General features: G+C 55.8%; 1 protein-coding gene across 2 annotated transcripts in view; it reads right to left on the reverse strand.

Moving 5' to 3' along the window:
* The window catches only part of IFFO2 (intermediate filament family orphan 2), a 50134-nt gene that overhangs the window by 15514 nt on the left and 20906 nt on the right, over nt 1-13714 (reverse strand). For both annotated transcript variants that reach the window (XM_082613291.1, XM_082613290.1), the window contains exon 2: nt 85-145. In XM_082613291.1, the coding sequence (XP_082469417.1) occupies nt 85-145 (61 nt within the window). The remainder of the gene's footprint in view (nt 1-84; nt 146-13714) is intronic.

Below are 13714 nucleotides of genomic sequence, written 5' to 3' on the forward strand. Positions count from 1 at the left end.
AGAGGCTGTGCTGGGAACTGCCCCCGGCTTTGCCCCTTGGCCACGTGGCTCTCCCGCGAGCCTCTCCTGGTCAGGACCTCTCACCTCCTGCAGCGTGTCCACCATCGTCTGTAGGTTCATGCGCTTGGCGAGCTCCTCCTCCCATCTGCAAGAGCCAAGAGAGACAGGTGGTCAGAGGGTGGCCTCCCCAGGCCAGTCCAGCCTCAGACACAATGCCAGCACCCACCCCGGGCCCGTCCCCGGACTGGGCAAGGAAGGTGCAGCAGCGACTCTATCCTTGCCTGCCCCTCGGGAACTCCCAGTCTAGGGAGCTAGATGTGTGGGACAGCCAGGTGACCCATGATACCAGGTGCTGGTGACGGGTGCCAGGCTCCAGACATGAGCACAGCACCACTGGGAGATGACGGCAGGAGGGACCGCCAGCCCCCCACACAAACTGTAAAGCACTGTACACATGCCACTGCTCCTTCCGTTCCTGTAAGACATGGTACTGAAGCTGCTCTCAGGGGCAAGGCTGCAGCCAGCACCACTTCCAGGCTCTCCTCTGCAATCACAAGAAACAAATCTGATTGTGCCAACCATCGCAATCTCGGAGTCAATTTGTCCTACAACCTACCCTAACCAACAAAGACATCTCCTACCTAGCTGTTATCATCCCTATCTTACCGATGAGGAAACTGAGGCTCAGAGAGGTTAAATACCTTGCCCAAAGACACACAGCTAGTTAGGGGGTGGGGCTGGACTTCACACCCAGGTCTGTTTCATTACATTAAAACAAAAAATAAATATAACTCTTCCTTATTTAATGCTTATTAAGTGCCAGGCTCTATTCCAGGGGCGTTACATATGTCATCTCGTTTGTGTATACGTGGGCTGAAGTTGAACAGGAAAGGACAAAGGGGAGAAGGCACATGGGGGCTCTGAGTGTACCCCCAGCATTAACCGGAGGCAGGACGGGATGATAATAATTAGAGTCACCACAACAATACCAGCCCACCTTAACTGAGTACTCACTTTGTACCAGGCACCATTCTACGTGATGTAATTCCATCCTCAAAACAACCCTCTAGCCTAGGTGCCACCATGATCCCCACATTACAGGTGAAGCAAGCAAGGAAGAGTCAGGTACCCAAGGTCAGGGTGAGGACAGGTGGGGCCAGGACTCAAACCCAGGCTGGAGACTCCAGACTGAGTGCTTGTAACCCTGCCAGGCTTCCTGTAGACCCAGGACTCATCAGAGCCCTAACCCACCCCCCACCCAGACACCCCTCCTTCCCCAGAGGGACAGGTCCTTCTCCCCCCGCCCCCATCCTGGGACAGACCGACCAGGAGTTTCTCTCTTTCTTCCCCCTACGGCTGCCTCCCTACATGGCCTCAGAGCAGGCAGGTCTGGAAGCCTTTTAGGATGCTGTCGGGGCCAGCTAAAAATAGGCCAGAGGGGAGGGATGGCTGAAGAGTGGGTTACGTCACCAGCTTTTGGAAACAAGAGAAAACGGATACTGTTTGCACACACAGAGGAAAATTCCTCCTCTTTCCCACATGAGACACGATGGCCCTGGCCAGGGTTCCCAGAGGACACACTCGCCACTCACCCCCCATCCCCCGTTCCCTTCGGTCTTTACCAACCCCCAGTGGTGGCGGCCAGGCCTAGATCTCCTGTGGGCTGCAGACTTCAGAACCCAGTGGGCAGTGGGGCTGGGACAGGGGTCCTGGCAGGGATGAGGAACACAGAGGAGGCTAAGGAGGGGCAGCAAGAGAATCTAAGGGTCTAACCCAGGTGGGATCATCTCACTGAACACCCTCGTTGTGCAAATAGGAAAACTGAGTCCAGCCCCAGGCCCAGTGTGGGGAACAGGAATCCCAGGTGGGGAGAAGTTCAAGGCTGCCCTCACCTCGCCCAGCAGCATGGGGCATCTGGGGCTCCCCTCAAGGGAGGCCAAGGCCCAGAACACAGGCCCCGAGCTGAATCATCTCTACTGGCCACGCTGCCCTGAGGGGGGCAGGGGGCTCAATTCCAAAGCCGCTGAGCAGAGCAGGGACAAGGGAGAGCCCAGTGTGGCGCTGGCTGCAGCCTGGCTCCTGAGGCCAGCCTCACTACTGCATCTTGCAGCAACACCAGGGGCAGCAGAGGAGGGGGCAGTGAGGGTGGAAGATGTGGGCACCCAGGGACATCTCTCCTCCACACACACACCCATTTCCAAGACGGGCTTTTGGGGATAAGTCCCAGCCCCTCCTCACTTTTCCTTTAAGCAAACTTCTTGTGAGGAAGGTGGGGCAGGGGGCAACAGACCCATTGAACAGACGGGAAAAATGAGGCCCAGCAAAGGAAAGCAACTTGTCTCAAGTCAACTCAGAGCAAGAACTTAAGCCACGTCTTTGGATCTCCAGACACATTAGCTGTAGTAGCAGCAGCCACTGATTGGCAAGCACAGTCTGAGTCCCACGCACTGGGCTCAGTGCCTCGTACACATCTCATCGGCTTTCACGTGAATTATTAACACTCTCGGGTAAAGAAATTCTCCCCACACTGCTTTTGTAGATGAGAGAGCTGAGGTTCAGAGAGGTGAGGTAACTTGTCCAGGGTCACACAGCTAGTAAGCAAGGATGGGACTCAAGCCAAGCTCATGCTCTAAAGCATCCAGTTTCCAACTGTGATATGCATGGGGATCACCCGGGGAGCTTGTTCACGTGCAGACCCGGGTTCAGCAGGTCTAGGGTGGGGCTCATGTCTAATGAGCTCCCCTGCAGAAGGCACTTCAGTGGCCCCCTCGCCTCTCTAAGCTGCACCCCAGATGAGCTTGCACAAATGACTTCATGGGCCTTTTATTACCAGAGCTGGATAGGTGGGCAGCTGGTGCACCTGCCCCCAGGAGACCCAAGAAGGACCCCTGTGTGTTGACAGCAGCTGGCTTGACAGACCAAACCTGCTGCCTATGCTGACCTCCCCTCCCAGCTGCAGCGGGAAAGCTTGGCTTTGCTGGCTTCAATGTTGACAGTGCAGAAAAGCTTTGCCCTTCAGCTGCTCTGGCTGACCGGGGTGAAAGGATGGATGAGTGATGTTTCTTAAGGCACCCCAGATGCCCTGCATTTACTGCAACTCAGCCCACAGAGAGGGAGCATGCAGCTTAACCAAAAACTGGTCAACCGAGTTGTGGGCTCTGACATTCCAAAACCTGCTTCCCAGGCACAGCCCCCTCTCCTGACCTGGATCTGCCCACAGGAGTAAGGTTTCAGCAGGATGGAAGTTTCAGGCAGCAGGACCAACATAAGCAAAGATGGGCCAGCAGGAAGGCCAGGGAGTAGCCAGCTGCCACCAAGAGGGGACACGCCTACTATGGGTCAGGGGCTGGCGGATGTCATGTCATTTAAGCCTCTGCCCTCCTGACTTTCATGTGCGGCCCACTGCTGAGCACAGGAGCTCACACAGTGGGCTGTGAAGCTGCAGAGAAACCTCCTCCCCATTTTACAGGTGGGAAAATGAAGGCCCAGTGTACACAGAAAACTCTAGACAAGGCCAAGACAGTGTGAATCACTTAGATCCACCCCTGCCTGCCCTGACCCACCAGTTCATAAAACTTCCAAATTCTTTTCTCTTTTTTTAAAATTTATTTTTATTATTTTTAAATTTTTGGCTGCATTAGGTCTTTGCTGCTGTGCATGGGCTTTCTCTAGTTGTGGCGACTGGGGGCTACTCCTCATCGTGGTGTGCAGGCTTCCCTGGTGGTGGGCGCCACCAGGGAAGACCCCAGATTCTTTTCTCTCGAAGGGAGTAGAGAGAGGGACATTTATTGGTCACCTTCTGGGAGGTGTACACCATGTTGGGCCTTCATATACATATAAAAGATAAGGGACTTCCCTGGTGGTGCAGTGGTTAAGAATCTGCCTGCCAATGCAGGGGACATGGGTTCGTTCCCCGGTCCAGGAAGATCCCACATGTCGCGGAGCAACTAAGCCCGTGCGCCACAACTACTGAGCCCGTGTGCCACAACTACTGAAGCCCGCGCACCTAGAGCCGGTGCTCCGCAACAAACGGAAGCCACTGCAATGAGAAGCCCGCGCACCGCAACGAAGAGTAGCTCCTGCTCGCCGCAACTAGAGAAAGCCCGTGCGCAGCAACGAAGACCCAACGCAGCCATAAATTAATTCATTAATTAATTAACAATAAAAAAAGATAAAATATCACTTAATCCTCCCCTAAGGATGGTCCCCATTTTGCAGATGAGAAAACAGAGAATCAGAGGTAACTCGGTTCCCCTTTCCCTCCCTCCTCTTCAGCCTCCTGAAATCTATCCATTCTCCCAAGCTTGTCTCAAATGTCATCTCTTCTCTGAGCCTCCGCAGCCACCTCCATTGTTCTCCCTCCTTGAGCTCAGGCTTGAAGCAGCAGACCTCAGGATGCCACCTTTCCCAGGCGGCTTGGCTGTGGCATCTCATCAAGCATGGCTCTCACCCAAAGAGCCGGCCCACGATGCCAGGGACAGCGATGGACCACCCTCCATCTTCTCCATCTTCTCCACCTCCAAAGAGTGCTCAGGCCCCAGATCTAGCTTGTGCCCCAACCGCATCACAGGGACCTTCTCTCGCCCCCAGCATCCTCTCACTCTCCCCTCCCCCCATCTGCAGACACCCTTCAACAACAGCCTTGTACGCGTGCCAGCTCCTCAAAACGCTCTCGGTCTATGGATGCTCACGCCAGCCTCTGAAGCGGGTGGGATGGATGATGGTCATGGTGATACAGATGCTGCTGCTGCTGCTCATACTGATGCTCATGATGATGATGATGTGATAGGGCAGCTAACACACACTGAGGGCTTACGACGTGCCAGGCACCGTCCTCAGGGGCTTCACAGGCAGAGCCTCATTTTAGTTTCACAGTAACCTCTAAGTCGGGTTATTATCATCTCCATGTCGTTGATGAAGAAGCTAAAGTCCAAAAGCATGAAGCACCTCCTCCAAAATCACACAGCCAGCAAGGGGGGGAGGGGTGTTTCTATTTTATAGAAACAAGATACTCAGAGAAGCTCCAGAAGCGAAGGCTGAAAAGGGGACCAGAGTTCCCCTAGACCACGCCTCTGAGTGTACAGATAAGGAAACTGAGGGGCAGGTCACCCAGGGAGTGGACAGCAGAGTGCCCTCCCCTCCCCCAGCTGTGCTCATGAGCAGCGAGGTGGAAGGACACGTGTCTGAACCCCGGCTCCGCCTCCCCCACTCAGAGCCTCCATCTCTCCATCTGTAAATGTGACACAGTGTGGGCCCAGCATACCCCCAGGCTCGCTCCAGAAAAGCCATTCTGTTCCCACACTCTCTGACGGTCATGGGACTGGTCCCCAGTCACGGGCTGGTTCTGGCTGGACTGGACCCCAGGGCCCATCTCCTGGCCCCAGCCCAGCCTCCTGCCCCTGGACTCAGTCACTCCAATCCCCCTGCTTACCAGTGTCCAAACCCACTGGGTGTGACCCACAACACGGCAGTGCTAGACAAGGGTTAGTCCTGGGGGGCCTCTGTGCCAGTGCAAAGGACAAGCAGGGGCTCAGACTGGGGAGCCCACAAATCGGGAATGTGAATGTGGGTACAGGTAGCACCCTGGTGCCCAGGCCAGGTGCCCTGGCCTGTTGGGGCACAGAGGAGACATGGGGGAGATACCTGTTCTAGGTGGGAAAAGGGGCACAGGAGGGCTGCTGCTACCATACAAGTCATCGGAGGAGTCGGGCCTCAAGCTGGGGGTCTGCCCGCTCCCCCAGCCGGAGAACTGGTTACAATGACCACTTCTGTGCTCACGGCTGTTCTCCCTGCACCTAAACTCACCCACGCTTGGAAAGGAGTCAAACGGTTACTGAATGGATTTGTTGAATGAATGAATGATCCCAGCAGCAATCACTCCTCAGCCCCACTGCTTGCCCCTCCCCAGCCAGGGCCCCTTGGACATCCTCAATCTGCACAGCCCCAGCTTGGGGACTCAGCTGCTCCGTCCACTGGCTCCTGAGCCTCCCCTGGGAGAGGCCAGGCCAGCGGGAGGGCGGGCCAGGGCAGGAAGCAGGCAGGGAGAAGGAGAAAGCTTCCCTCTCCCACTTCCCACAGCTCCAGGCCCGGGATGGGAAAGCGGGGATGTCAGGGCAATGAGCGGGGAGAGGAAAGGACTCCCCAGCCCTACACAGCGGCTGAGATCTCGGCGGGGCTCAGCCACCATCTTAGCAGAAGGAGCACATGTGTGAGAGGTGGCCAGGAGGGGGAGGTAGCTGCCCCGCCTCAGCCAGATGTGGTCTCCCCGCATTCCTGAGGAGCCACCACTGGACCACGTGATGGACGAGAAGAATCAGCAAGCCACTGGGGGGAGGGGATTGGCAGCTTCAATGCCAGTCCCCACCCCCAGCTAACACTCAGGGCCAGTGTCGCCCCTCCCCCATCAGCTCAGGATGACACACAGACCCACCGGAAAGGGGCCACAAAGCCTGGCCTACCGAGGGGCGGAAAGCCAAGCTGAAGTCACTGGCAGCGGGACTGACTCACAGATTTTTCACTTCCTGTGCACTCACAGAAAGAGGCTCCGGGGCTCTAGCTCCAGAGGAAAGTGGGTGCAGCTCCAGGAAAACAACTTAGGGTCCTGGGATAGCCCTGGGGCTTCTGAAGAGAAAGTCCTAGAGACTCCTGGGCAGCAAGAGACTGGGTTCGAATACTGCCCCTGCCGCTTCCCAGCTGTGTGACTTTGAGAAAGTCAGTTACCCTCTCTGGGCCTCAGTTGCCTCATCTGTGAGATGGGAAGCACACCACCCCTTTCGAGGGTGGGTTGTGAGAACTACATGAAGTGGGGTGGTGTGGGTGAAAACACCCAGTCCCACCTCTGGCACATAGCAGACAACTGATGCTCCGAGGCTCAATTGAAACTGCAGAATCCCACAGCTGGCTCCAGTGGCCAGACCACAGAGAGCTGGGAGGGCCTCACAGGAATGGTCCGCACCTTTCCAGGGAAGGTCAGTCGCCGGCACGCCCAGGCTGACCCACCCAGGTGATGGAAAGCAAACTCAGGTGAGGCCAGGCCAGAGCTGTCAGCGGAAAACTTCATTCTGGGCCAAGCATGGGCCTTGCCTCTGGTGGAGGGCAATTTTCACCCGGGCATGGGGAGCTCACCCCACAGCAGCACAGCGGGCTGCAGGCTGCCAGGGGGTGTGCTGGAGCCACTCCACCCACCTGTCCCCGGGGCTCTGCGCTGCCCCTGGCTTCTGTGCAAGCCCACCCACAGATGCACAGGTGCCTTTCTCCTTCCCCCGTGGATGTGCCTTGCCCCACCCTTGCTGCAGAGCTGGGGCTGAGCTGGGGCCCTGACTGGCAGGTCCTTCTCTAGACTTACATCCGAGCTGGAGGATGAGGCAGACCAGGGGGACCCTTCTTCAAATGCAGTTTTGCAGAAGCCGATGGGGAACAGATCAGAGTGGGCACTCGGCGGGCCCCCACCCCTCAGCTTCTGCTGAGCCCCCCTAGAGAGCTTAAAAATCACAACTGGGTCAACTTACTCATTCCACGCCACCACCCTTGTTGAAAATCACAAACAATTCATGTTTGTGGCAGAAAAAAAAAATACAGATGAGCAAAAGGGCAGTGGGAGTGGGGTGGAGCCAGGGATACACGGTGAGAACCCACTTTTCTCTGAGGGAGATCCTCCTTCCGGGAGGCCCAATGCTGAAACACGTGGAGCCTCATCTCCTGACTGCCTCCCCTCATCTGCTTTGCTGTATCTTCTCTCTCCAGTAAAAGGAGGGCCGGGCCGCCCGGCCTGTGAGCGGAGAGGCCCTCCAACCCCCCGAGCCCTGCTCTCACGGGTACCTCCCGGCCCCCTCCCTGTGGACTCTGCTGCTCCCACTGGCACCCCGCCCCTCATCCAGGGAAGGGACCCATCCCAGACGTGCTGATCAGAGGCCCAGCTGCCCAGCTGTACTTTGCTGCTCGGAAGGAAACACAAATTAAATGCCAGCTGATTGTCTCTGCAGAGGAGGTATTAATTTAATGTGAACACTTAACCAGGGCAGCTGATTCCATTACAGGCAGGCAGTAACAGCCTGGGCAGGCCAGAGCACAGGCTGGGAGCTGGTGATGGGCCGGGCTGAGCAGCCACCATATCAGGTGTGCACCTCTCCCAGCATGCTGCCACCGCACACACACACACACACACACACAAACGCATGCACACACGCACACGGACTTGCTCTCAACCTGAAACACCAGGCGCCTCCAGGGATCCCAGCGGAGAGGTCTGTGCAAGGATACTCGGGGTGGGTGGGGGTCTAGGGTCCATGGGGAAGTACCCAGTGGAGGAGAGGGTTCTGGGCGAGGGGGCAGGAGATCCTGGTTCAAGTCCTGGCTCTGTTGCTAATTCACTGCACGACCCCAGCAAGGGGTCCACCTGGGCCTCAGTCTCCCCATCTGTAATATAATCTCTAAGAGTCCCTCTGGATAAGACGTGCAGACCCTGGATGTGGCCCTTCCTTGGAGCCCGAAAGAGGAGACAGCCTCAGGGACATCACCGCCATCCAGAGATACCCTGGGTAACAGCATCAGGCCGCTGGCCCCTGCCCTCATCACCAGTGACCAGAAGCAGGGGGTGGGATGGCAGCATGCACTGACTCAACGTTTGTCCACTCACTCATTCCATGATTGGTTCTGCAGCCCTTGCCACGAGCTGCTCGGGCCTGATAGAATCAAAGGCTACGGGAGTCCCCACCAGCCCCACCGAGAAGGACAGCAAACTGAGAAAGCCATCTGCCACTGTGTGGTCCCCGGAAGGCCTGCTTACCACCAGCTAGAAACCTCAATTTCCTCCTCTGTGAAATGGGGGTAGCAATCCTACCTTGCAGGGCTCGTGGACATTAAACGAGCTCGAGCGAAGGTACACAGGCGCCCTTGCTGGATGGCCCTTCTCATCACTGGCATTGCCCTGCCTACGCCTGTCTGGGGGAGGCAGGGACAGGTGGGTGCGTAAGGCCCGGACCACCTAAGCAGGGACATTTCTCCATCCTGCCCTGACCCTCTGGGGATCTAGAAGCAACTGAGAGAGGTGGCGAATGAATTTTCCCAGCAAGCTGGTGATCGCAAGCCTGGCCAATGGACAGCGGGGCTGAGCTGCGTGGAGTCACCCTCACTCTCCCTACCTGTTTCAGTGACCACGGGTACCCTCTACAGGGCAGCTGGCTGGCCTCTGGGGCTCTCCGCGGGGAGCCTCCAGGCCTTGAGAGAGGAGGGAGGGAGAGACTGGCAAGCCTGTCCCTGGACCGCATTCCCCAGATCCCCTCAGGCAACGCGGCAGCCTGTGGCTGTGCAGGCAGCCCTGTATCTGGTCCTGTCTCTGCCCCTAACTTGCTGTGCGACCTTGGGCAAGTCCCTTCCCCTCCTCTAGCATCACTTTCCCATTCTTAATGCAATGGTGTCAAACTGGATGCATTCGAAGGGCCCACCCAGCCAGGCCAGAAAACAATTTCCACAGTGCCTGGACAAACACCCCATGCTGACGGCAAAGCTATCTGATAAACCACAGAGTGTCAAAGCCAGCTGGGACATCAGCCTTTGGGTTCAAACCAGTGTGCATAGTAGAGGGATGGGCAGGGGCTCTGGAGCCACAAGGTCCTGGGGTCAAACCCCAGCTGTACATCTTGCAGCTCTGTGACCTGGTGCAAGCTGCCAACCCTCTCTGAGCCTCAGGAAGACCACCCATCTCACAGGGTTTTTTGCAAATAGTCAGTGGACTCGTGTATGACAGGTGCAGTCAGTGACATCATTCTCACCCCCGTGACCTCCCAACGGCAGATGGTCAGAGACACTGGGAGAATGGTCCTGGACCACACTGCAAGTGACAGGGCCAGACCTGAACCCAGGACTGGCTGACCCCACAGCCTCTATGCTGCCATAACCATCATGTTGATGATGATGATGGGAAAGATCTAGATGCCACCGTCACCTGGCTGGGGGACCAGGGGCACAGGGGGGTGGGGGTGGCCAAGGGAGCCAGATGCTGACACCACCGATTCCACTGCCAGCAAAACCCAGCAAGTGTCCTGCTTCTGCCCGCCATGGCCCCAGACGTGCCCCAAGAATGAATGGGCACGTGCTCAGGCTTTGAAGTCTGTCCTGACAAGGGCTGCCATGACAGCAGATGAGACTGAGGCAGGAGGGGTCCCTCCAGCCAGAGCCCAGCTGTTCTCATGGGGCCACCCCAGCAGGCACAAGGCATTGAAGGCCATTCTCCCAGGCCCAGAGGTGCCCCTGGTCACCTGTCCCAATGCCAGTCCGAGGTTCCAGCTGTTTACACCAGTCTTCCGTTCCAGTTAGCCGGTGTCCATATCTGCCCAGGTGCCCAGCATCACTCCCACTTTGGTGTCATTTATTGAAAGCCCCTTTGGAGACCCGGCAGCTCCGTGGATGCCGGTAACCCAGAACTCTGGGTGGGGAGGGGGGAGGGTTAGGTTGCCGTCCTTCCAGTGCTTCTGTCTAGAAACCACACCCAAGTGGGCACTGTCCCCCACCAAGCAGGCCGCTCCGAGAAGGAAAGTGGCTCAATGAGCATCTCATGGTGAGGAGAAATCTGTGTCCCAAAGTGCAGGCCACCGTGAAGTTTCTGGGGCACTATTTCCAACCTCTTCTAGGCTTGCGACACCTTCATCACCTCCTCCAGGAAGCCCTTCAGGACTTCCCCAGGATGAGTCACTACATCCATCCTAGTATTTCCAGCCCCAGCACATGCCTTCCTCACGGCATCCAGGTGCCGTTAAATATTCACTTCTCTGCCTCTCTCATCAGACTCTGCTCTCCTGGAGAAAAGGAGGACTTGCTCTCACTGTAAAATGCTTATTTTGTGCTAGTCTAGTCACTTTACTCTGACCATAGCTCTGTGAACCAGGCGTTATCCTTCCCACTTTACGGGTGAGAAAACTGAGGCCCAGGTGAAATGACTTGCTCCAGGCCCAGGTCCATCTGACTCCCATGTCTGAGCAGCCTCGCAGTAGTCAGAGCATCTCATCGGTTCCATAAACCCCACTGCCTACCATGCCTCCCAGTACGCTGCTCAGGAAACACCCCCAAATTACCCTGCCGGGGTCAGCACCGATGTGTACCCCTGGGTCACAGTCACTGACTTGGAAGAGAGTCGCTCAGCCAGGGCATTTGCTTTGCCTGTTTACTCACTTCCTGGGCCCTAGAACCCAGGTGGAGAAAGGCCCTAGTATTCCACCTCCACTGGCCAAGACACACCTGCCCACAGCCCTGCCACCTGTCCCACCCTTACGTGGCTGCGGCAAAGCACCGAACCTCCTGTGCTCCCGATTCCCATCTTTAAGGTGGGGGCCAGTGGAAGCACCTGCCTTGTGGGGCTGGTGTATTAAATGAGTCGGCATCTGTTATGCACTTAGCACAGAGCTCAGCTCCTAGTAACGCTCAATAGGTGGACACTGATTAGCCACGGAACGCGGTCTTTATGTTGTCTCTCCTGCCATGGAGAATGGGCAGCTCAGCTTGGGGTGGCAGCTCTGCTGAGTGGATGGTCAGGGCCCCAGGCACCAGGCAGCATCCCCGGGTACCAAACCAGACTCCCTGCTCTCAACGCCTGGTGACACATGGGGCCGTCAAACAAGTCTTTGGAGGCTTGTCTCACCTCAGGAGGATGTCTCACCTCCCTCGTGTCCTATCCAGCCCCACATTCCAGCGCTGACATGAGACCCAGCACCGAGGACGCCCCAGTGAGTGAGTGTGGGGTGCTTCTGGGACGCCCAGCCCAGCAGCCTCAGCATCCACTGCAGCCCAACCCCTCTGGCTGTTGGCTTAGATTCCACCTTCTTTCTCCCACGACAGATTCAACAAACATTTCCCAAGTGCCCACTTAGAAGCACAGGACTGAACTAAGAGCACTCTCCTCCCACTGCGAGAGGGACAGCGAGTTCCGGGTCTTTCCCCAGGCAGGACCTCTGCCCCACCCCCCAGCCTTGGGTCCTCAATCCCCCAACCCAACTGGGCTAGAAGATCTGGGCACGGCTGCCTCGTGCCCTGGAAGTGGGGATGGGAGGGGGTGCTCATCCCAGGCTCTTGGAGTGGAAGGCATCTTTGCTCTGCCCACCAGTGAAGGGGCCTCATCCGAGTTGCCCCTGCCCATGGTACCCAGGGCAGGAGGGAGGAAAGCAAGTAGTCCCCACCACGACACTGAAAACAGTGGTTGCCTCTAGAGGGAGAGCCTTGTGGCTGGGGACAGGGTGGGAGGGAGACTCGTCACTCTGTTCCCTTCTGTACCATTTTCTAAATTGTAGTAAAATTCTCATAATATAAAATTTGTCATTTTAACCATTTTTAAGTGTACAGTTCAGTGGCATTAAGTACTTTTACACTGTTATGTAAACCCCACCCATCTCCAGAACTCTTCATCTTGCGAAACTGAAACTGTCCCCATTAAGCAGTGACTTCCCATTCCCCCTCCCCACCGGCCCCTGGCAACCACCATTCTATATACTTTCTGTCTCCAGGAATCTGACTACTCTAGGTTCCTCATATAACTGAAATCACACAGTACTTGTCTTTTTGTGACTGGCTTATTGCACTTAGCATAATGTCCCCAAGGTTCATCCATGGTGTAGCATGCATCCAAATTTCTTCTGTATCGTTTAAATTTCGAATCATGTAATGTATCTCCTAGTCAAAAAAAACAAAGCCATTAAGACAAAAATACCCATTCGCTTTCCCCTTATTTTAAATTGCCTGAGTATTTTACGATTACACAAGAAACAGAAACAAAAAAAAATCAGGTAAGCCAAACAAACAAAAAAAGAATTTAAAAACCCACCCAATCCTCCATCCCTGAGAGAATCGCCATTAACACTGGCTGCACATCCTTCCCAAGGCTTTCTTATGAGATTTTTTGTTCTCGTATGAGATCTTTTAATAGTGAAAATGGGATCAGACCATGTGCGATTTTCAAGTGTGCTTTTCCCACTTAACAACACATAGCAAGCATCCTTCCCAGCAGGTGGCCGTGGCACCACTGATCTAATGGGTCCTGCACTGTCATTCCCAAGTCCTGGCAATCTAATCAACACTGTAAGAGGATCTCACTACATACATATCTGCATATTTGTCTAGTTACCTCCAAGGGTATGGACATGGAAAAGGCTTCTGTGCCCCTCAAAAGCTCTGGATGTGACAAAGCTGTACTCTCATGGGGCTCAGCAGCCGCCCAGGGAGCCAAGGAAAAGCAGGGTCCCTGGGGCCAAGGAAAAGCAGGGTCCCAGGGTCCTGACTCCAGCTCAGCAGCAACACTGTTTTGTGCCTCAGTTTCCCCATTAGTCTAAAGGCTGCCTCTCCCATGGGTGGAGGAAGACCCCACCACAAATACTGTCCTTCCTCGCCCTCATTGGGTGGCATTCTGCCTTCCCCAAGGAGCAAGGGCTGGGCGATCAGGCTTATATGAGAAATGGGCCCCGTCACCTCTCTTCCAAAAGGGTAGACATTCCCACCTGGTGTGTGATGAGCCCTGGAGCAAGTGGCCACGTGCTAGGGTGGGGCAAGATAAAACAGCACCCCCTAGGGCACCTCCAGCCCCGGCCTAACAAGCTGCATCACACCTCCAAGCCTTTGCCTGTGCTGTATACTCTGCCTGGAAGGCTCCCTCTACATGCCACTTTGTCATTTCTTTCTCTGAAGCTTTTTCTGAAGCTTATGCCAACTTCAGGCCTCAGTTTATATACCCCCT

Source organism: Mesoplodon mirus (genome assembly GCF_964341445.2).
Source record: "Mesoplodon mirus genome assembly, chromosome: 3".
NCBI classification, from domain to species: Eukaryota; Metazoa; Chordata; class Mammalia; order Artiodactyla; family Ziphiidae; genus Mesoplodon; species Mesoplodon mirus.